Below are 25,506 nucleotides of genomic sequence, written 5' to 3'. Positions count from 1 at the left end.
AGCTGGAGGCGTTAAATTATCCAAACCATACAGAGGTCATAGTTTGTTGCTGTTGTTTCTTAAATCAGAGCTTCAGATAAACATTCTTACTCATCTACCTATATGACTCCTTTGATCACACACATTACACATACAGCAATGAAAACAAAACGCTACTAGGAAGTATCATCGGTTATGTAGCTGAGAAACTATCACAACAAATGAGGTAACAAAGTTGTCTTCTGAGTTTGCCATGTGGCAAACTGAGGTAGATAGTCAGCAAAGGGGCTTTCAAAAGTCTTCCCTTTGCTCCAGTGATATATTTCATAGTCCAGTCAAATATCTTGACTGTCTTTTCACATTGCTGACACTGAAACATTCAAAATACGTGAGCTTAAAGATATAAAAACAAAACACATTCAAAAAAGGTGAAATACCCAATAAGATATCATGATTTTCACAAAAGGCTTTGGCTCCCTGTTCACTGTCCTTCGAAAAGACTTAAAGGTGAGAATACCTGGACGTGGCTATCTAGATTGGAAAATCCTTTTTATCAAAGCAGAGCATGGCAGATGGTGGCTGAGGAACTGAAGAGGAAATCTGCTCAGCATCTGATGGCACTGCATGTTCTTCACACTTTCTCATCGAGGGATCCCCACTCGAATCAGTGCCAGTGAAGGAACTGGGGGTCAGGGGTGTGGTACTTATAACTGAGGACAGGTGTATTTCATCATTGGACTCATGGGAGAACCTTCCAGAATCCCCCGTTTCATGGCTGCCTTCACTATTCGCTGAATGCTCAGTATCAGTTGCAACACCAAAGGGTCTTGGGAAGCTGGCTGTATGACCTGCGGAGCTGGGGGAGTCCTCATCACTGATTAATACGGTAGTGCCTGGCTGGTAAAAGCAGACCGCTTGAGTAAATCTTCTTTGAGGCTAGGTAAAAATACATAAAACACCATCAGTGATAACAGAGTGCTTTTAAAAAATAACAAATCTGGTTTTGCATATTCTATGTATGCTGAGCTAGCAAACTGATCGAGTACATGGGTAAAAGATCATCATGAAGGAATTGTCTAGGTCAGTGGTTCTCTGAGGAGTGGGAACACATCAGAATTACTGGGGCAAGTGAAATGTCAAAAGGCTTCTTCAGTGATTTTGATGAAGGCTCCTGCCCCATCCCTTTCTCCATTGCCCCTCAACTCCCACTGAAAACCACAGCTCTGATTACTATTCCAGTTGTCATTTCGGTCATCAATCCCCATGGCTTTCCATAGAGTCATGCCCCAAATTAATAAAATCATGGCTAGAAAGAACAAAGAAGTTAAAAAAACCTCATTTACATTTTCCTCTTTTTAAAATTACCATCTCATATACCAGGAGTAGCAAAAGATTTTTTCCATTTAATGGGTGAGTTACCTGCGCAGCTTTTATCTTCTTAGAATCTTGGAAAAAAAGCCATTTTTTCTTAGGGTTGTTTTTAATTATAGGACCATAGCTATTAATTATCAGGTCAGTTCCTCCCTGGAGATATAAAAGGGGAAAATGCACATATTATAGATTTCAGTTTATTACAAGTAGTACACAAAATTTTTAAATGTTAAAAGAAAAAAATGATCACAGACATTATTATTTCTTCTTTTACACTAGCAGCACACAACAAATACAGGGTATTTGTTAGTGATCAAAAAGATATAATAGGTTTATTCCTAAGAGAGAGATATATGCTGAAGTATTTGGGGTAAAGTGTAAGGATTCCAAAACTTATTTTCAAATGACAGAGCAAACAAAAATATATAGAGAGAGATACAAAAGTATGAAAAGATACTGACAATTATTTGTGCGTTTATTAAATTTTTTCAACCTTTCCACATGGTTGAAAAATTTTAAAAGGATTTAGGAAGAGAAAAATGGGCCCACATATGCTCAACAAAATGGCAATAGATGGGGGATCAGCTCTTAGGCTAACCCAAAGGAATTCAGAGACCTGGCCTCCAAACTGGCTTCTCTGCTTCAATTCAGGCCCCCCATTCTGCTCTGTCGCCTTTCATTTTAGATTCTCCCTCTCTCTTCCCATGTCTTCCTCCCCACTTCACTTCTCTTCAATCCTTTCTCATGTCTAGTTCCAAGTTAGTAATAACAGAATGACAGTGTATTTTGGTACTTTCTGTGCTTATTTAAAAGTTTTAGGCTCTAATGTTCTAGATTAATTTGAAATAAATTAAATGGCTTACATTTGTATCAGAAAATAAAAGCTAAATTAAGTTGCAAACAAAAAGACAACAGGAGTAGCAAAAATCAATTTACTATTATTTACCCATAATATATATAGTATATAGCACTGTGCTAGATACACATAAATTGCATCTGCTAAATATAATTATATAAAATTTAACATCAAAATTGCCTGAAATTTTTTATATTTTGGGTATTCTAAATTTTAGGGAAAGGTTGGGGAAGAATTTATAGCAGGATCTGGCAAACTTTTCCTGTAAAGGGGCAGATAGTAAATGTCTTAGGCTTTGCAGACCACACATGGCCTCTGCTGCATTTTCTCCTCTTCCTCCTTTTTTGTTTGCCCCAAACTACCCTTTAAAAATGTGAAAAACATACTTAGCTCAGAGATGACCATATAAAAACAGACTGCAGGCTGGCCTGGGCTGGGCTATAGTTTGTGGATACTTAATTTACAGCACATTCGTTATGAGGGCTATTATAATAATGCATGATATCTAATGCTGCAGTGTGACTAAAAATAATTTTCAGTTGGTGTTCATAATGCTTATCGCTGTACTATTATTACACATAGTGGAAAGAACATGAAGTAATATCCTCCAATGACACCTCTTCACTATATCCAACTTCCTAAGGCCATACAGGGAAGGATCTTGAGACATCTATTTATATACTCTGTATTTAAAAAGTTTCATTCACACCTGGAATGCTCTGATGCTCCATTTAGTTCTAAAATCAAATAAACTAAGTTGAGAATGGATTAATAAAAAATTGTCCATCCAGTATACACACAACAATCCAAATTATAGTAAATATGGACTGATAACCTTGATGTCCTTATTTAAGACATCTCAGCTCCACATAATCCGAATTAATTGAATTTATGCTACTTTCTCATAGTTTCTTTATCTTCATCTTTTATTCTTTTATCTATCCCTATCTTCTCCCCAAATATTGTATGCAAGGAAGGATCTGAGTGAAATGGTTTCACATTTCATTATGTGGAGTATGGACACAATACATTCAACATACAATTTTTTGGTAAGAAGATTTTACACATAAAGATAAGATGAATGGTAGGAAGGATTATGTAGCACAACAGTCCCTCAGCTCAGAGTACCTTGGCATCAATGAAGCTGTTCGGCATGATCATTGGCATTAAGGACTCTTCATTTTCTAGAGCTCCTTCCAGGTTCTTTCCTACTTCATTTCCATTGACTAGGGAGGCACTGGTATGAGATAATTGTTGAGTTCCATTCTGTGCTGTTTTGGAGGCAGTTGATTTCCTGAAATATTGCAAGAAAAGGAAATTTTCTAAGTCCACAAGAAGAGAGAAGCAAATGTACCAAATTTGGTGAAATCTGGGAAGTTCACAACTTTGCAAACAATGGAGTTCCTTAATGCTTGTTTCTCAAATACCTTTAGAAACTATTAGATTATAACTCCAACTCACTGCTGCAAACTTTTATGATGTGAGAAGGCTTCTTTCTTTTTGTCCCCATGTCTGTTTATATAAAATTACTTTTTAGGGGCTTCCCTGGTGGCGTAGTGGTTGAGAGTCCGCCTGCCGATGCAGGGGACACGGGTTCGTGCCCCGGTCCGGGAAGATCCCACATGCTGCGGAGCGGCTGGGCCCGTGAGCCACGGCCGCTGAGCCTGCACGTCCGGAGCCTGTGCTCCGCAACAGGAGAGGTCACAACAGTGAGAGGCCCGCGTACCGCAAAAAAAAAAAAAAAAAAAAAAAAAAAAATTACTTTTTACACTTAGTAAAAACCTTAATATTTATAAAGTACTATTATTTATTATTGTCGCTTATTTATAATATATGCAGAAACTGTAGCTTTAAAACTTTACATATTCTCCTTCAGGTCTGCAGATTGTCACACTAACATAACAATTAATGATGACAAATTTACAGCAGCACTTATGCAAGATTTGGGCATCACTAAAACAATATACATAAAGATTTCATTAAAAAATTCTTGAAGTGAGAAACTTGGACAGTAAAATTAAGCCAGTTCCATATACAAAAAACTTTAAAACTAACTCTTTCATAAAAATGTTTTCTGAGTGTGTTTCTATGCACAGGTACCAAAAACATATAGAATAAACTCTGAAAAACCTATGATAATGGAGAGAGTCTAGTGATGGAGATTACCTAAAAAGGATGTGTATTTGACTTTGATTTTTTTTTTTTTTTTTTTGAGGTATGCGGGCCTCTCACTGTCGTGGCCTCTCCCGTTGCGGAGCACAGGCTCCGGATGCGCAGGCCCAGCGGCCATGGCTCACGGGCCCAGCCGCTCCGCGGCATATGGGATCCTCCCAGACCGGGGCACGAACCCGTATCCCCTGCATCTGCAGGCGGACTCTCAACCACTGCGCCACCAGGGAGGCCCTTGACTTTGATTTTTTTAAATAAAGAAACTTAATAAATGAAAGCAAAAGCCAAAATATAAAAGGTTAGAAACAGAGAGGTTCACTGAACGCCGAGAATCTAGCTGAAGTCAAAAGCACTGATAAAATTGCCTGACAAGAGTTTATAGAGAACTAATCCCTAGTTATTACATTTGTTTTAATCCATGTCTGGAGAATCCCAAACATATGACCTGTGGTGGTGAGGGTAGAGCTCTCAAGTGACTCAGACATTTCAGGCTACTTAAATATGAAAATATTCCAGGAAGTAAGGAATCCCTCAATCAGCAGATACATCATATTAAGTGGGTTATTTTTTTAAAAAATCCAAAGGATATACTTTGTGTTTCTCAAAATACCAAGGAAATGAGAAAACTAGGTTCTCATTGAAGAGTATTCTGTTGGTACAGTAATTTTTTTCAAATGGTGAGAGAATAATCTTCCAAAGTGAGCACATCTCTATAGCTGTAAGAACCCAAGTAATAATACATTCATTTTAAAGTGGAAAATCTCAGTTACTCTAAAAGGCACTTGATTTCAATTTGTTTCTGTGGTTACTGTAATTTAAATGTTTTTTAACCACATCAACATCTCTAGCAATGGAAACACACCTGGCTTTACTTCGGTATATCAAGATGAGAACACAGATGAGGATGCAGGTCAAGGCTATGCCAACACCTACAGCAATGCCGGTCATTGATTTTTGGTCCAGATGGTAATAGCCTGAATAAACTAGAAGGGGAAACACATGTACTCAGAGTCAATCAGAAAAATAAACGATTCCATTTATCATAATTCTCAGATATTAGCTTTTCAATAATTTGTCTTCCTCTCATAGGAAAACTTTTGACAGTATCTGTGTTTAAGCAAAAAAGACATATTACTCTTTTATCAATGACCTTAAAATTGGCTTATCTTCTCATATTGAAGATTCTAAATATGAGTTCTAGGTATTATTATATCAAACATGAACATCAGTTCATAATTTATAACGCTAAAAGGCACAAGGCATAGATGTTCACTGACAGGCCAAAGGGTAGCTTTCATGTCATATTACCTTAAAAGCAGATCTGTATAATGAAGATTAGTTTTCCATTTATGCATTTTCATTTACACAGCAGTGCTTCTCAAACTTTAATGTGCATAAGAGTCACTAGGGGATATGTTAAAATGCAGATAGATGCTGATTCACGAGGTCTGGGGTAGAGCCCACGCACAAATCTGCATGTCTGACCAGCTCCCAGGTGCCATTTACAGTGCTGGTCCCTAGGCACTTTGACTAGCAAGGTATCTGAGAAGCGAATATGAGCCTTGCTCTCTGCTTCCCCTGATGATATGGCAGCTACTGTGGCTACCTCCTTCCTGTGCTTAAATCTGACTGCCCTGCCTTTCTCTTTGTTTCTCTCTCTCCTTCCCAGTGTCCATCCCCAAAGCGCACACAATACTGAATGACTATCCTCTGAGGAACTAAGAGCCTTTAATCCCGACCTGAATTCAGCTGGCATCTCCTCAATCTGAAGCTGTCCCTGCCACACCCTGCATCGCCACCCAGGCCCCCTCCCCCGGAGAGGGGAAAAGGAGGTGTCTAGTACTGGGTCAAAGGGGGCCCCCGGCGTCCTTCAGAACAACAGGACGATACCCTGAGTGGAGTGAGAATGGCTCTTTAAAGGTATTTTTTCCAATTGCTTTCTGGAGAGAAATAACTTTCACTCTGGAGAGCATGGGGTTTTTGTTTTTGTTTGTTTGTTGTTTTTGGTGGGGAAAACTCTTAATGAAAACCATGCTCTTCTTAGCTTGAACACCACAACCATCACTGCCATTTATTTCCACAAACCCCCAGACGCCTGCTCCCATCAGCTCAGGGGTGGTGTGGCTCATCTGTCTTGGTGGATGCACAGCTGGGAGGAGAAGTAACTGGGACACAGTGGTTTGAAAACCACGGTTCGTTCTGAGGTAAGTGTTTTCTCCTTCTAAGAGTGCAGAGAGAGCCCTGCAGCTCTACGACATCAGAACCTCACCAGCAAGAATTTAAGGAGCCGAGTATGGGTTTAGGGATATGGTCACGGTAGGAGCAGAAATAAAGCAGAGGGGAGCTGGAAAAAAAATGTGTGTTTTCTTTTCTTAAGGAAAATCAATGATTATGGCAGTATACAAACCTTTGACATCAGCAGAATCTAAACGCTTGGGCCTCTGATTTGATTCAGGAGTTTCCTTTGGAAGTACAGCCAGCTCCACAGAATTTGAAAAGGGTCCTTCTCCTACCTCATTGGATGCAGATATCTTGACAATGTATATATTTCCTGCCACAAGGTTTTCTAGCAAAGCCATGGTTATTGCCCCTATAAATATATCAATCACAATTAAGTAAACTATCTTTTATTTATTCTTTTAATCACACAACCATGGTCCTTCATTTTAAAATATTTTTCTGATTACAAAAATAACACATTTATTATAAAACATCTGTAAAATAAATAAAATGACAATCTCCCATTGTTAACATTTTTGTGTATTTGTGTGTGTGTACGTGTATGTGTGTACTGTACATGTGTGAGTACATATTTACTACATGCATTTTTATATCCTAGAGTTTTCATTTAACATTGTGCTATGCACACTGCCTCTAATATAATCCTTCTCTGTAATTTTGTTTTAAGAGTAGCTAGTAAAATCAACATGTATTTTTGTTTGGATACATATATGTATATACATATATATATAAATACACACTTTTTTTAACCAAAAAATATATATAAACGTATATGTAATTTTTTACTCTTTACATAGGTATGGATACAAATAGCATTAAAAACATTTTATTATGGAATATTTCAAACATAGGTAAAGACAAAATAACACAATGAACTCAGATTCAACAATTACAAGTAAATTTAAAAAATCCAACGTGAGGGCTTCCCTGGTGGTGCAGTGGTTGAGAGTCCGCCTGCCGATGCAGGGGACATGGGTTCGTGCCCCGGTCCCACATGCCGCAGAGCGGCTAGGCCCATGAGCCATGGCCGCTGAGCCTGCACGTTGGAGCCTGTGCTCCGCAACGGGAGAGGCCACAACAGTGAGAGGCCCGCGTACCGCAAAAAAAAAAAAAAAAAAAAAAAAATCCAATGTGAGACTCTTTTTTTTTTTGGCCACACCTCACCGCTTGCGGGATCTTAGTTCCCTGACCAGGGACTGAACCCATGACCACTACAGTGAAAGCACTGAGTCCTAACCACTGGACTGCCAGGGAACTCCAATGAGTATCTTTTTTTTTTTTCTTTTAGAAATGTTTAAACCACTTACAGTAATTGTGATAGATGATTTTGTTCTTATTTCTTTCATTAGAAACAACAATTATTTTTGAAAGTATGAATATATTTTTCACCCTCCTAATCATTGTCTAAGATTTCCTGAATATAAACAGGGAAGAAGATGCCAAAGTTATGTAGGAACCTCAGGGTGCTGAAGGCTGAGACCCCAGATTAACTATCAAAATTATCACCAGCAACCTGGCTAGCATCTACTTCTCTCCAAAAGGAATCATCATTTGAATTTATATATATTTGGTACTGAAAGGTATCTTCTCTGATGGCATGACTGCCAAGAAGTATTCCTATTTGGGCACTGCTATTTCTTGAGGTGTCCTTCTGCTCTTGTCCTGCCACGGCACTGAAGTATTTTTCTTACAAAGGGAATCCCACTCCAGGAATTAGTCTTAATGTTAAGAAAGCAGGTATAAAAGAAATTCAACTAGGAAGTTGTTCTTGCACTGCATTTATGGGTGGATATTCACAGGGAAACCTAGCTTCCCTGGGGTAATTTCTTCTCATTTTTTCCTGAGGCAGGGCACCCTTACAATGAATAGTTTTAGAGAGCTTACAACAGCTGGTAGCTGTCACCGCCAGCTCAGAGCTGCCTACTCTAGTGCACTTGCTACAATATATTTCATTATGCAAGCGAAATGCAGGGTGATCTTAGAGCTGAGGCCATGACTCAGAGGCTACCTCTGCAGGTCACATGGTGGGAGGGAGCCGAACCCAGAGGCAGTGCGAGGAGCTGAACGCAGTTTGCTTTCATGTGCTCGGGTTTCAACCTGGCCTAGAAAGAGTGTGAGCTACTTGAATACACAACTGTTGAATAAACACACTGACCCCTATTTAGAATCAGGAAGAGTCTTTCCACTGCCACTTTCTCTTAGGCAGATGAATTAAAAAGCAACAACGTATTGTGACATGTTACCATTAGCTAGAAGGAAGAACATTTCAATTTCTTTACCAACATATAAATAAATTGAGTCTCCATTTTATCATAGAATACATTTAATTTTAGAAAGTGTTTGGCAAAACCAATCACTAGTGAAATTAAAATTCTTTCGCTTAATTTAAACATTACAAATGGATGAGCTGTGTGTGTATATGTGTGTATGCACACTCCCTTTTCTCCCACAGAAAGTCTTCCTTCAGTCAAAAAAAGGAAATTATAACATTCTGGTTCCCAGATGAGCACAGTTAAACCAGTTCCCAAATATTAAAGGGATCTGACTGTCCCTATATTCTCTCAGCAAATGGTCTAAATTCCAGTTGGTGTGATTATTTCAGTCTACAGCCTTTTACACGCGCCTGAACTTTTAGCTAGACTAGGAGTTTCACAAACCGGACAGTGTTAACAGGCTTGGCGTTGGATCAATGTTGATCAAGTCCTGGCATGTTACCAATTAAGTAATTTGCAACTTGGGGCATGTCACTGAACTTTACTTTCCTCGTGGGGGCAATAATTCCCTCGTCATATAATTATTATAAGGATTAAATGAACTACCACGGACAAGTGTCTGACACAAGTGTATACACTCAATGAAAGTAAGTCTTCCTCCTCACCTCTGATCTCCCCTCTTCCCTTTCTGGAGGACAGAAATTTTTTTTCACATGTGAACAGCTGAAGGTGGGCTAGCATAATGCTTTGCACAAGGTAATTCTCAGTAAATACCAACTGAACTAATACTAAAATATGAGCCATTTGTTACCAAAGGAATGTTCATTTAAAATATAAAAGCAGGGCTTCCCTGGTGGCGCAGTGGTTAAGAATCCACCTGCCAATGCAGGGGACACAGGTTTGAGCCCTGGACCGGGAAGATCCCACATGCCACGGAGCAACTCAGCCCGTGCACCACAACTACTGAGCCTGTGCTCTAGAGCCTGCGTGACACAACTACTGAAGCCCACGCGCCTAAAGCCTGTGCTCCGCATCAAGAGAACCACTGCAATGAGAAGCCCATGCACCACAGCGAAGACCCAACGCAGCCAAAAATGAATAAATAATTTATAGAAAAAGAAAAGAATGTCACCATATGTCACAGGATCTTGAAATTGTCATATCACCTCTCCAGAGCTGAGTTTTCTTCTCTGTAAAATGAAGAGTTGGTGTCCATCCCCAAATACTAATTACTATTCATTCCGCCTCCAATTAGCGCCTTCCACTCCAGGCACACTGCCGTCACTCCAGTCTTAACATCATCACCTCATACCTTCATGCTATCACGTGTCTCTTCTCTGGCTTCTCAGACCCCAACCTCCCCAGCTCCTCCTCTGCCTGCCCCTCCCATCCCCAACTCACCCTGGAAATGACATTCAGACTTTTATAAGAACACAAGCTTCACAGGGCTCAGGGACCTCCTCTCTTTAGTTCACTGCTGTGTCCCCAGTGTCCAGAGCAATGCTTAGTGCCTAATGGGTACTTATGCTGGTCAGTTTTATATATCAATGTGGCTAGGCTGTAGTGTCCAGTTGCTAGCTCAAACACCAGTCTAGATATGGCTGCGAAGTTTTCTTTTTTAAGATGAAATTAATGTTTATACCAGTAGACTTTGAGTAAAGCAAATTACCCTCCATAATACGGGTGGGCCTCATCGAATCAGTTTAAAGTCTTAAGAAAAAAGACTGAGTACCCCCGAAGAGGAAAGAATTCTGCTTCCAGACTCAAAACTTCAACATCAACTCCTGTCAGAATTTCTAGCCTGCTCACCAGCTCAGCAAATTTCAGATTTAGCAGTCCCAGTTCCTTCAATCTCAATCTCTCTCTCTCTCTCTCTCTCTCTCTCTCTCTCTCCCTCCCTCCCTCCCTCCCTCCCTATCTGTACATACATACACACACACACACGCAAATCCTATTGGTTCTCTTTCTCTGGAGCACCCTGACTTATAAACTACTCAGTAAAGATTTATCAAATCTTACAAATGCTTTTAACCTATACAATAAAACACTGTTTCATGCTAAAAACAAAAAACAAAAACAAACAAAAAACCTCTCAGAATATATTAGACTCTGTGGACTTCCCTGGTGGTGCAGTGGTAAAGAATCTGCCCGTCAATGCAGGGGACACGGGTTCAAGCCCTGGTCCGGGAAGATCCCACATGCTGTGGAGCAACTAAGCCAGTGAGCCACAACTACTGAGCCTGTGCTGTAGATCCCGTGGGCCACAACTACTGAGCCCATGTGCCACAACTACTGAAGCCTGTGTGCCTAGAGCCCATGCTCTGCAACAAGAGAAACCACCGCAGTGAGAAGCCCGTGCACCACAATGAAGAGTAGCCCCCGTTCATCACAACTAGAGAAAGCCCATGTGCAGCAACAAAGACCCAACGCAGCCAAAAATAAATAAAATAAAATAAATAAATTCATTTTAAAAAAAGCAAAGCATAAGATTTTACGGTTGAAGAAAAGTCCCAGTATGCAGTCTCATACCTTTCTCTCTTCTGTCCACACTAAGTGATTTTATTTTTTCAATTCCACAGTCTTAACTTCATCTACATACTGATGACTTCTAAGTTATACCACTAGTCTATACCTCTCCTGTGAACTTAACCCTCCCACCGCTTATTCAACCTCTCTACTTGGACATCCAAGAGGTATCTCAAATGTAACATGTTCAAGATCAAACTTTTGATTTCCCCCACCAATTTTGCTTCTTTTGTTTCTTATACCCCACATCAACCTGTGGCAAATCAAGTAGACTATTCCTTCAAATTATGTTCTCATAGCTTCTTATTACCTTCCTTGTTACTATCCCTGTCCAAACTGCCATTAGCTCTCACACAGACACCTGCGAATTAAATGGTTTCCCAGGGACTTCCCTGGCGGTCCAGTGGTTAAGACTCCACGCTCTCAATGTGAGGGGCATAGGCTCGATCCCTGGCCGGGAAACTAAGATCCCACATGCCCCATGGCGTGGCCAAAAATAAATAAATAAATAATAAAATAAAATATACTTTAAGAAAAAGAAAAACTAAAAAAGTTAATTGTTTCCCAATTTCTACTCTTACCTCCTTATAGTCAATTTTTCAGGTAGGCTGTTAGGGGGTTGCCAAAGTAATCCTTTCAAAATGTAAATCAGATCAATGTCTTCCATCCCTCTTAGAAAAAAAATCCGTAGTCCAGGAAGTCTGGCCTACCAGATCTTCCCTTGGCTTCCTCCCCACCTCATTTCCCACTTCCCCTCACTTTAGCCTCCCTGGCTGTCTTGTTGTTCCTCTAAAATGCCAAGCACACTTCTGTCTCAGGGCCTTTGCACTTCCCCCAGATATCCATATGGCTCTGCTCAGATGTCATTTCTTTCAAAAGAACTTACCCCACTACCTCCATCACTTTATTCTTTCCTCTATTTTTTTAAATTTATTTATTTAATTTATTTATTTTTTGACTGTGTTGGGTCTTCGTTGCTGCGTGTGGGCTTTCTCTAGTTGCGGTGAGCGGGGGGCTACTCTTAGTTGCGGTGCGCGGGCTTCTCATTGTCGTGGCTTCTCTTGTTGTGGAGCATGGGCTCTAGGCACGCAGGCTTCAGTAGTTGCAGCACACGGGCTCAGCAGATGTGGCTCGTGGGCTCTAGAGCTCAGACTCAGTACTTGTGGCGCACGGGCTTAGTTGCTCCACGGCATGTGGGATCTTCCCGGTCCAGGGCTCGAACCCATGTCCCCTGCATTGGTAGGCAGATTCTTAACCACTGCGCCACCAGGGAAGCCCTATTCTTTCCCCTATTGTAGCTTTCTTCTTAGCACTCATGACACTACCTGAATATTTATATATTTGTTTGTTACCTGAGATGTAAGTGCCAATGTGAAAGGGACATTCTGTTGTTCACTGTGGTATTGCCAATGCCTAGAGAAGAGCCTGGCACATAGTAATCCCTCAATATTTAATAAATTAATATGTTCTATTAGTATTCAAAGTTATTTGGTAAATATTAAGTTAAATGGATTCCTTTACTGAAGGACTTTAATTTCTGATGTCAATCTCTAATAGGAGGAAACGGTATATGATGTTTCTCAAACTTTTTTGGTTATGGAACTTTTTTTTTTTTTTTGAAGCAGGGCACCTTTATGATCTTGGGAAACTAATGCCGTAAGGAACAGAGTCCAGAAACTGTTGTAGTAGAGCATGATTTCCTACAGTGCCTTGTAGATTTTAAAATAATTGAGTACTTTGTGCTGATTTACAGCAATATCAGGAAGGTAAAGGCTGTAATTTCTGACCCACTTTAAATTACACACAAGCATAACTTCATACTGCATTTCTGCTAACCCATTTTACAATGTCTCATTTTAGCCACAAATATGTGGTCACCAGGAACATTTTTAAAATGTTTTAACTAATGAAAAATATCTTGTTCCCCTTGGCAATAAATATGTGAATTAATTATACACATAAATGTATATAAACATAATACGTATAGCAGATTGATATATATGAAAGTGATAATGATATTCTTTCTCCTTTTTCCCCCAATTTTTCTACACCATTATCTTTCCCAAAAGTTGCCAAAATTACATACTATAGACTACTTTCCTTTTTTCTTTAAATGCCATGTTATATTCTTTGCTTTTTGTTTATAAGTAACTCAAACTTTTAAAAATTAATTAATTAATTAATTAATTTGGCTGCCATGGGTCTTCATTGCTGCATGCGGGCCTTCTCCAGCTCCGGCGAGTGGGGGCCACTCCCCGCGGCAGTGCACGGGCCTCTCATTGGTGGCCTCTCCTGTTGCAGAGCACAGGCCCCAGGCACGGAGGCTTCAGCAGCTATGGCACACGGGCTTAGATGCTCCGCGGCACGTGGGATCCTCCCAGACCAGGGCTCGAACCCATGTCCCCTGCATTGGCAGGGGGACTCCTAACCACTGCACCAGCAGGGAAGCCCCCTCAAACTCTTTATATTTTTCTCTCTAAAAAAAGTAAACTCAATTGCTTTTTACTTATATTGTTTATTTTGTTCTCTATGAATTACTAGCATTAGCTATGAAAAAGGTTCCCTACATTTAACAAGAGACAAAAGCTTTTCACTGATAATGTTTCTTAAACTTACACAAGCAGCATAATGGCAAAAATAGAATTTTTCCCCCTATGCTTTATTATATAGTTAGGAAGGCTTGTACAGAAGTAAAAACCTCTAATTACAATTCATTTTGCTATTGGGCCATCAATGAGGCAAAAATGTTGTTTTCTGGGCCTTGTCTGAAACTGACAAATGAATGCATTAAAAAGAACCAAAGGGCCTCCCTGGTGGCGCAAGTGGTTGAGAGTCCGCCTGCAGATGCAGGGGATACGGGTTCGTGCCCCGGTCTGGGAGGATCCCATATGCCGCGGAGCGGCTGGGCCCGTGAGCCATGGCCGCTGGGCCTGCGCATCCGGAGCCTGTGCTCCGCAACGGGAGAGGCCACAACAGTGAGAGGCCCACATACCACAAAAAGAAAAAAAAAAAAAAAAAAAAAGAACCAAAACTAAATACTGTTTCTTTTTAGGCAGGTACAAATGAAGAGCCAAAGGAAGTATGTGCTCATGAGATCAAAATTCTTTTATAAGTACTTATATAACACTCATTAAATCAGGTTAGTCACTTGGTCAAATGTTGTGTCAATAAATCATTTTGGAATTAATTAATGAAAACTGAATTATATATTTTAAGAATATTGTGGCAGACTGTAAGATGAATAGCCCTGCATAAATTATGCTTCCATCTCTCCATACCTGTGGGCAGTCCCTTCCCACACTAAGTCTGGGCTTGCCTACATGATTCGTTTTGCCAGTGGGATGTTAGCAAATGTGAATCAGGAAGAGGTCTGCAAAGCTTTGTATGTGGGGCTTCTCCCTTCTCTCCCGGATTTTGGAATTCTCTGTTTTTATGCTACCCACACCCTGTTGAAACCCTGAGATGATCAGAGCCTCATGAGTGACCTCAGGAGACACCAAAAGAAGAACTGCCCAGCTGATCCCAGTCCAAACTGCTGACTCAGAGAATGTGAGAAAATAAAATGGCTGAGTTTTAGAGTGGTTTGTTAGGTAGCAATAGATAATGGATAAAACACAAAATTGTATTGCTGGCAGGTACTTATTATTACTTTCCAGGCTGTTCAGTGACTAGGAGATCATTACTTAGTGGGGCACCCGCTTAATGAAAAATATGAATATGCAACTATCAAAACTCCAGCTTCTGTTACCACTTGTTTATTTTACAATTACGAAAGTGTTATATTGATTACATCCACATAAGTGACCTTAGACTGTATTCTCTTAATTGGGTAAACATTTCCCTTAAAAGTTAAAATGTATGTGGAAGTGCCTGGCACTGTGAAGTGTTTAGAATATGTAGATGGAAAACAAATTTCCTTCTCAAAATCCTTCTTAAGCTTTTAATTGCCTGGAAAACAGTTCTTAGCATGCATGTCTGAATTTAAAAAGTATCAAAATCAACTATAATTCAATAAAAAGTTAAAAGAAGTATCAAAATCATGAAATTATACTATTTATGTGATGGTCCATCCAAACACTGGCATATGAGACCTGTCCAAATGAAAGATTCCAAAATTTTAAAAGGGCATATTATAACAGCATGAAGTAAGAATGTTAAATTCTAGAATACAGTTTTTCTCAGCCAAAATAAAATTGGTATTAAACAATTTAAATTCAGTGTTCCTAAGCCCTAATCAGCTTTTTCCTGTACTTAAGTGGACCCTAATATTCATATGGGTCAATTTATTTGCATGTGGACCATTTTAGTAGCTGTACAAAGGTCTTCTCCATTAAACCAGGTCTTCCTCCAGTGTTTGCTACTCCAGTGCAAGACACACAACCACTGGAAATCTAGTAATTATCTATAACAATTCTCAATTCCTTACCTTCTCTCTCCCTCCCTTAGTGACCAAGTCCTGTTAATTTTACCTCCTTACTGTCTTTCAACCACCCTCTTCTTTCCATCTCACTCCTTGCCACCCTAACCCGGGCTTACCATTCTCTTTCCTGGACCGCAACAATCACTTCCTAGTCTCCTTGCATTACTCTTACCCCTACTACTCCTCTACCAAACCTCTTCTATTCACAATACTCAGAGTGATTTTTCTGAAGTGTGAAATCAGGCTCATGCTTAAAGTATGTTGATGGCTTCGCAATGTCCTTTGAACAAAACTAAAATCCTTAATCATTTGTTACTTCATAAACATAAATTGAAAACAAACTCTAGATCCCTCTTTCCCTTTGTTTCCTTATCATTAATAACCTTACATTTCATGCCCTTTGGTAAACTATGATCATATATACCTTCTCGGTGTAGGACCTGCCACTCTCCTGCAATCCAGGCCTTCCTGGATGCATACAAGATAGTGTAGCGCGTCACAACCGTCTCTGGGCCATCAGGAGGTTTCCAAGAAACCAGGGCAGTGTCATCCTCTATCAATGTCACTTTCACTCCAACTGGTGGGCCTGCTGGTGCTGTGCACACATGTAGAAAATATTGTATTATTAGGAGAAAATGGTCATTAAGTACTCAAATACCTGGACAGGCACAGGTAAGAGTTTAAAAAACTAGAAACTACTATAAAAACATCTCAAAATCACAGCTTTTACAGCTCATTAGTGACAATATCAAAATACAATTTTTCTCTTCTTTATCTGAAAACTCATTTCATTTTTATAATGTTTAAAACATTAAAAATATATAAAGGAGGTTGTAGATTCCTAGATGAGGAACTACTAAGTCAAAGGTTGTCAGCATTTTTAGGGCTCTTTATATTGTTTTGCCACACGGACAACTAGAAAGGTTTACAGTTCCACCAGGGCACCTGTGCATTACTCACTCTATTAGGTACTGAAGCTAAACTACATTTCTTACTAAAATGCATAGAATGTATATTTAATCTGATCTAGGAAGCCACTCAAGAAATACTTCTGAGACTGAAACGTTCAGCTACTCTCCAAATCGTTGTGAATCAGTGGGTTTCTAGGACAGACTTTACCTTATGTCTACTGTACTTTATATCTTATCTACCTTTACCTTATATCTATCTTAGACTAATACCTTATATTTACAAAAGGTAGTGAAGTCTTGGGATTTTAGTGGAGCCCACGTTCAACATGAGCTAAAGGTGTGAAGAGCTGGTTTGGGGCACTACCTCCCATATGGAATATTGCCAAAACCATAGCAAAACAGCCCAATGCTCACTTAAATAAATATCCTTTGTTTTCTCTCAGCATCATTAAAATAGAGCTGCAATGGTCCTTACAGACCATCTACACCTTCACCATCATTCTAGAGAAAAGGAAATGCACAGAGAGATATACCATGTTCTTGGATTGGAAGAATTAATATTGTGAAAATGACTCTACTACCCAAAGCAATCTACAGATTCAATGCAATCCCTATCAAATTACCAATGGTATATTTCACAGAATTACAACAAAAAATTTTACAATTTGTATGGAAACACAAAAGACCCCAAATAGCCAAAGCAATCTTGAGAAAGAAAAATGGAGTTGGAAGAATCAGGCTCCCTGACTTCAGACTATACTACAAAGCTACAGTAATGAAGACAGTATGGTACTGGCACAAAAATGGAAATATAAATCAATGGAACAAGATAGAAACCCCAGAGATAAACCCACACACCTATGTTCACCTAATCTATGATAAAGGAGGCAAGAATATACAATGAAGAAAAGTCTCTTCAATAAGTGGAGCTGGGAAAACTGGACAGCTACGTATAAAAGAATGAAATTAGAACACTCCCTAACACCTAAACACAAAAATAAACTAAAAATGGATTAAAGACCTAAATGTAAGGCCATACACTATAAAACTCTTAGAGGAAAACATAGGCAGAACACTCTTTGACATAAATTGCAGCAAGATCTTTTTTGACTCATCTCCTAGAGTAATGAAAATAAAAACAAAAATAAACAAATGGGACCTAATTAAACTTAAAAGCTTTTGCACAGCACAGGAAACCATAAACAAGTCGATAGGACAACCCTCAGAATGGGAGAAGATATTTGCAAACAAGGTAACTGACAAGGGATTAATATCCAAAGTATACAAACAGTTCATGCAGCTCAATATCAAAAAAAACAAAAACAAAAAATACCACAACCCAATCAAAAAATGGGCAGAAGAACTGAATACACATTCCTCCAAAGAAGACATATGGATGGCCAAGAGGCACATGAAAAGATGCTCAACATTGCTAATTATTAGAGAAGTGCAAATCAAAACTACAATGAGGTATCACCTCACACTGGTCAGAATGGCCATATTCAAAAAATCTACAAACAATAAATGCTGGAGAGGGTGTGGAGAAAAGGGAACCCTCTTACACTGTTGGTGGGAATGTAAATTGATACAGCCACTATGGAGAACAGTATGGAGGTTCCTTAAAAAACTAAGAACAGAACTACCATATGACCCAGCAATCGCACTCCTGGGCATGTACCTGGAGAAAACCGTAACTCAAAAAGATACACGCACCACAATGTTCAATGCAGCATTGTTTACAATAGCCAGGACATGGAAGCAACCTAAATGTCCATCAACAGAGGAATGGATAAAGAAGATGTGGTATATATACACAATGGAATATTACTCAGCTATTAAAAGGAATGAAATTGTGCCATTTGCAAAGATGTGGATGGACCTAGAGACTGTCATATAGAGTGATAAGTCAGAAAGAGAAAAACAAATATCGCATAATATCGCTTATATATGGAATCTAAAAAATGATACAGATGAACTTATTTGCAAAGCAGAAATAGAGACACAGATGTAGAGAACAAATGTATGGATACCGGGGGGGGGGGGGTTGGATGAATTAGGAGATGGGGACCGACATATATACACTACTGATACTATGTATAAAGTAGATAACTAATGAGAACCTACTGTATAGTACAGGGAACTCTACTCAATGCTCTGTGGTGACCTAAATGGGAAGGAAATCCAAAGAAGAGGGGATATACGTATACATACAGCTGATTCACTTTGCTGTACAGCAGAAACTAACACAACATTGTAAAGCAACTATACTCCAATAAAAATTAATTTTTTAAAAAAAGGAAATGCATGGGCTTCCCTGGTGGCGCAGTGGTTGAGAGTCCGCCTGCCGATGCAGGGGACGCAGGTTCGTGCCCCGATCCCGGAAGATCCCACATGCCGCGGAGCGGCTGGGCCCGCGAGCCATGGCCGCGGAGCCTGTGTGTCCGGAGCCTGTGCTCCGCAACGGGAGAGGCCACAGCAGTGAGAGGCCCGCGTACAGAAAAAAAAAAAAAAAAAAAAAAAAAGGAAATGCAGGGCCTCCCTGGTGGCGCAGTGGTTGAGAGTCCGCCTGCAGATGCAGGGGATACGGGTTCGTGCCCCGGTCTGGGAGGATCCCATATGCCGCGGAGCGGCTGGGCCCGTGAGCCATGGCCGCTGGGCCTGCGCATCCGGAGCCTGTGCTCCGCAACGGGAGAGGCCACAACAGTGAGAGGCCCGCATACCGCAAAAAGAAAAAAAAAAAAAAAAAGGAAATGCAGGTTTAGAGACATGGAATATTTTAGCAACTGCCGTTGGTAAGCTACAGAATTGGTGCTCAGTCAGGTATCATCTATACTGCACTATGCACAGAATCAAGCTACCGGTCACATTAGATTCTAATGTGGGCTCTTAACATCATTAAATATGTTACTCACTTTCTTCCATTTTAAATTACTTGGGTGCAGCCTTGCACAGCACACCTGTTCTTAGAAAATGTAGCATCCCCTAAAGAGACCCTAAACTTAAGCCCACTTGCTTGTGCAATACATTGAGAGGAAAAATATTTTTACTGTAATAAAGGAAAAGAAACTTCAAAAGTTAAGAAACAAAATAAATACATACACGTAGACTGGTAGGTGGCAAGCAGGGTAGTATCTTCTTCAAAGTGACGTGTGTGTGTGTGTGTGTGTGTGTGTGCGTGTATAATACGTAGATAAAACCCACAGGGGAGCTGCTTTCTTTACCTTCTGGAAGTGTAGAGTGGTAGACAACGGGGCTCCAGGGACTGGAAAGTTGATCCACATGCAGTCGAACAGCAAATTCATATTTGGTGTTTGGTTCTAGACCTTGAACCAACATGTGAGTTTCTGATCTATAATGAGTAATAAAGTAGTTAATGCTGGTAGCACATTGTTTCTAAAATATTGTCAGTATTTCCAATCAATACAGGTTACTGTTATTATTTATTATCTCCCTCATTTTCTTTAAAAAATGTTTTAGATTAAAAAACAATCTAATTTGATTATTAAAATGCTACATTGGATATTATAGAAATAAGCCTAAAAACTGCCTCTCTGAGAGGAAACTAGGAAATTAACAGTATAGAAATGTCCCAAATCAAAGGGATTTTTTCTGAAATACTGTAAGTCAAATCACTCTTTTAAAGTATAATGATGGGCATCTTTCTAACTATAAGCTAGCAAACAGAATAACTAGCTTTATTTTTTGATGCCAGCATGAAAATTGACTTGTTTCCTTCTTTAAATATGCTAAGTTTAGCTACTTGAAAGTCATCATATTGATAGTTTCTTGTCTAATCTTGTTGCACGAGGCTGGGGAAACAACAACAAAAAATCATTTATGAAAATTAAATTTCAAAATAAATGCAGTTTTCAGAACTGATTATGGTAAAGATGCAAAATCCCCCGTCCTGACATAAGTGAGATAAGTTCTGAGACAAATGCTTACAGCTGAAGTTCAAGTTGGCCCAAGACAGTAAAGAAGGAAGTGTGAGTGGGGAGGAGAGCAAAGAAAACAACAATTAATAGAAGCTACATACGTTTGAAGGTATAAAACCAAAGAAGCATTCTGCAGACCAACAGGGTTACAGCGGATGGTGTAGTTAATTATTTGTGCAGTGGTGAACGCAGGCCTCCTCCAGTGCAGGAAGATGGAAGATGAGGTGTTAGCCTTCGCATAGAGATGGTGGGGTGGTGGTGGAGGAGGAACCATGCGATCACGAACAGCTATTGAAAAAGACAATGTTAATTTACCACATGGCATAACATTTAATGTAGAGAGTCGTAAAATGGTAAAATCATAACACCCCACCCTTTAGGTCTTTCTTCCACCAGAGGTTCATAGTGGTCTAGAGATGTATCATTCAAACCTGAGCGACTCTTCCGTAAGTTAGATAAGGAATCAAATATTATCAATACTTAGAATGTAAGACAAAAGCACAGAGAAGTCAAGCTACCAGCCGAAGACATTCAGAAAGCCAGCAGTAGACTTAAAACTAGATTGATATACTCTTTAGTAGCAATAAAACCAAACAGCTCTCAGTAGCAATAAAACTGAACAGCAACGAAGAAAATAATTAGCCTCAAGGTTAAAGGAGATAAAAGAAAATTTAGTATTTGTAGGTATTCAGGGTCATTTTCCCAGTTAAATTTCTTTTTATTTTTTAAAATTTATTTAATTATTTATTTTTGCTGCTTTGGGTCTTCATTGCTGCACGTGGGCTTTCTCTAGTTGCGGCGAGCGGGGGCTACTCTTCGTTGCGGTGCACGGGCTTCTCATTGTGGTGTCTTTTCTTGTTGCAGAGCATGGGCTCTAGGTGCGTGGGCTTCAGTAGTTGTGGCATGCAGGCTGAGTAGCTGTGGCTCGTGGGTTCTACAGCGCAGGCTCAGTAGTTGTGGTGCACGGGCTTAGTTGTTCCATGGCATGTGGGATCTTCCCAGACCAGGGCTCGAATCCGTGTCCCCTGCATTGGCAGGCGGATTCTTAACCACTGTACCACCAGGGGAGTCCCCACAGTTAAATTTCTAATGGTCTCTTCCTTGCAAAACTAAAATAGGTTCTTATAATTAAATACATCTCACTTAAATATTTACTGAGTGTGTACTTGTTCAAGATACTATGTTAGGTATCCTGGAGGATATGAAAGTAATAAAACCACCAAGGTATCCAAGTAGCAATGAGACTTAAATTTAAAGAAGGAAGTAGAGAAAAAAAGAGTATGAGTCTTACATTGTGAAACAAGCTACTGGAACTCTTACTTACACACGCATCCTGGAGTACTGACTGTTTGATCTGCCTGGTAGCCATCTTCTATGTTGTTGTAAGCCAGCAATCTCACATGATATTTTCTTCTCGGGTCTATAAAGAAACCAACAGGTAATAATTAGGCCCAGCCCTCTAAATAGGAACAAAGGTTCTACAGCCTTTCTAGATTTTGGTTTAAAAACCTTCTGAATGCATAAGAGCTCTAAGTAAAATGAAAATTTTCTCTCTCCTTATTCTACACAGTGACTCAGCAGTTTGCCTTATTATGACATTGCTATTGTGACTATCTACCAATTAATAAAATTTTATTTTATTTAACCTTATTTCAAACAATAACATTACCACCACTGTTCTTCCTCCTCTTCCTCAACTGACCAGACATAGATTGTTGATTTTAAAAGCCTTGGGCTGCCTGATGGATTCCTTACAAGTGGTTATGCTACATAGAAGTTTTCTGTTTAGTTATTTGAGGGTAGTTAACTTAAAAGCATGGAAATCAAACTGAGATTGTTTTCCCCCTAAAAGGTAAGAAGAATTACAGATGTCATTCTTTAGTACCTTTGAAAATGTTTATAACCACGTATTATTTAAGTTTATTTCACCGCGTGCCCTTTTCCACAAACCTACATTTTCAGTTGAGAGCTAAATTTATCAAGAAAGATGAGTTGGAGCTCCCTCTACTGGTGTTCATTAACTAACACAACACAGAAACTAAAGTCCATCCCATACATATTAAAACAAAAATTTTTTTCACGTTTTTGAGGAATTAAGTGGTTACAATTTTAAATAATATACTTAGAAGATATTCAAGAAGTTTAATGATATAAATACATTTAAATGTAAGCACTTATGATAACATTTAACTATAAAGTAATACTTGCTTAGGGCAAAAATAAAACTATTCAGAAATAATGTATTCTTTTTTTCTCCCCCCCCAGCTTCATTAAGGTATGGTTGACAAATAAAGGTTGTATATATTTAAGGTATATAACTTGATGTTTGGTATAGGCATACACTGTGAAATGATCACTACAATCAAGTGAATTAGACCCTTCACTAGTTACCATTTGTGTGTGTGTATTTGTGTGGTGAAAACATTTAAGATCTATCTATACACTTAGTAAATTTCAAGTATACAGTACAGCTTTGATAACTATAGTCATGCTGTACATCAGATCTCCAGAACTTACTCATCTTGCATAACTGAAACTTTGTACCCATCTCCCCATTTCCCCCACTCCTGGCAACCATCATTCTACTTTCTGCTTCTATGAGTTTAACTATTTTAGATTCCATATATAAATGAGATCATGTAGTATTTGTCTTTCTGGCTTATCTCACTTGGCATAATGTCCTCTAGGTTCATTTATGTTGTGCAAATAGCAGGATTTCCTTCTTTTTAAAAGTTTAATAACATTCCATTGTATATATATGCCCCATTTTCTTTATCCATTCACCTATTAACAGGCATTTAGGTTGTTTTCACACCTTGTCTACTGTGAATAATGCTGCAATGAATATGGGGGTGCAGATAACTCTCTGAGGTACTGATCTCATTTCCTTTTGATATATACTCAGAAGTGAGATTGCTGGATCATACGCTAAGTCTATTTCTAATTTTAATGCATTTCTGTATTATACTTCTCTAAATAATAATAAAACACATAAATAAATCCAAAGGAATTTCACAAGGGAAAGCAATCATCCTTAATAGATATATCAAATGTGAAAAAAAACCTTACAATAATATAATAAAAATAATTCTAGATTGAATTCAAACATCTAATATCCAAAAACGAGATGTAAAGTTTATTAAATTCTCCAATGTAATTTAAGAGTTTGTATAAATATTTTTGAAACTGATATATTTTAATATTTAATATTAAAATTCATTAAAAGGATGTCCTAAAATATAAAATTTTTATTTCTATCTGTTTTGACAAAATTACACAAGAAGAAAAATTTATACAACTTAGAACATTTCTGTATTTTCTAGATAGAAAGATGGGAAGACTAACAACATTTGACCATCCTATAGAAAATGTTTTTTAGATACATTATCTTATTTGAGTATCACAAAACCCTGTAAGATATATGTTACTCCCATTTTATAAACTGTGGTAAAAAGGTGTTAAGTAGCATGTCCAATGTCACACAAAGCTGAACCAGGAACTTGTGGCTATTTCTCTGACAAAGTACAGGCCTTTAAATTTACACAAATACATGTGCCTTTGTCACAGCAAGTATGTCTCCTTATAATGAACTTTAACATTGAAATATTTTCAATTTATTAAATAATTATCAGAAAACATAACCACATTTGAATTTCATCACTGAAATGATTTACATTCAGCACTGAAATTCTAAGATTCAAAAGGTTTCTGTTCAGATCAATGGCTACTTCATTTGCATCTGTTTTCTTCTTTCTTTCCTCTTATTGCTGAACTCATTAGTCAACTGAATCCTGAGTTCCATATTTCAAATACTCCTTCTGAATGGATATAAATGAAATTCAGTTGGATCTCTGCAGAAGTTCTTCAGGCATATTTCTTTATTCTGTCTCTATTCAATTAGAAGAGTACTTTTAGGAAAGCCTCCTGAGTGTGATGAGGTGTTACACCAGGAATTAAGAGATACAGAAAAGGAGGAGTGAAACAGAATTTGCCCAAAGTAACTCATATTCTCAGGGAACCAGACACAGATACAGCAAACTCTCGCAGAAAGCTGATTTTGATGAGGGTTATCATTAGAGGTGGAGAGATTAATCTTTTTTCCACTGTGCAAACAATCAATCAATACTTCATAAACACTTCTCTGGAATGGTTATTTATTTTTAGCCCTAAAATTGATTTTTTCCCTTCTTCCTCTTTAAAAAAAATGAGCTGCTTACACTAAATTTTAAATCCAGAATTAACCTTTTTGTTGTTGTTGTTGATCAGACAGAACCAGCTTACATGTCCTAAGAAGATGGGAGAAGAGAGTTGGTTCCTCAACATGGCCAGCACCTGGCTATTACCCACTCAGCACAGACGCCAGCAAGCCTAACACAAGAAGAGGCAGCTCTTCTGACGCCCACCTGGAAATCATCCACGTAGCCAGAGCAACAGTCTCCAGTGCTGGGCTCCTTCCCCCTGCTAGTTTATGTGAGGTCAGGAAGAGGCAAACCATCAGGCAGGCAAATAGAGTACACTGGGTGCATGAGATTCCTTTCTATCCACCCAAAAAAAGTAAAACATGAACCAGGATAATTGGAAATTATTTTAGTAGAAAAAAAATAAAATTATAGGACATACTGGTAGGAAAAATAATGTAAAGCAAAGGGAAAAATCCATTCTCCTTTGTTCACATGTGATCTACTCTTCATGCTCTATAAAAAATCTATTTTAAAAAATAAAAAGTGCCACTACGGATAAAAGCTTTTATACACACATTACATTCTTGTGGCTTCATCAAAGATGTATATATTCTGATGTCTAGTGAGTTGTGAAGTCTGAACAAGTCCTCTGTCCTGTATGTTACATTGATTCCCTTTCGTATGGACTCCCTGGTGTCAATTCA

The 25,506-nt window shown here is 38.8% G+C and overlaps 1 protein-coding gene across 1 annotated transcript in view; it reads right to left on the bottom strand.

Moving 5' to 3' along the window:
- Positions 1-510: 510 nt before the first annotated feature.
- The window catches only part of PRTG (protogenin), a 128,938-nt gene continuing 103,942 nt past the window's right edge, over positions 511-25,506 (bottom strand). The window contains exons 12-20 of the mRNA XM_060096117.1: positions 21,946-22,041; positions 20,723-20,909; positions 19,908-20,035; positions 16,200-16,370; positions 6,783-6,965; positions 5,238-5,358; positions 3,335-3,500; positions 1,399-1,503; positions 511-915 (exon numbers count right to left, since the gene is read on the bottom strand). Coding sequence (XP_059952100.1) covers positions 511-915; positions 1,399-1,503; positions 3,335-3,500; positions 5,238-5,358; positions 6,783-6,965; positions 16,200-16,370; positions 19,908-20,035; positions 20,723-20,909; positions 21,946-22,041 — 1,562 coding nt within the window. The remainder of the gene's footprint in view (positions 916-1,398; positions 1,504-3,334; positions 3,501-5,237; positions 5,359-6,782; positions 6,966-16,199; positions 16,371-19,907; positions 20,036-20,722; positions 20,910-21,945; positions 22,042-25,506) is intronic.

The sequence above is a fragment of the Mesoplodon densirostris genome, chromosome 4 (assembly GCF_025265405.1).
Source record: "Mesoplodon densirostris isolate mMesDen1 chromosome 4, mMesDen1 primary haplotype, whole genome shotgun sequence".
NCBI lineage: Eukaryota > Metazoa > Chordata > Mammalia > Artiodactyla > Ziphiidae > Mesoplodon > Mesoplodon densirostris.
This window is presented reverse-complemented; position numbering and strand designations above follow the sequence as displayed.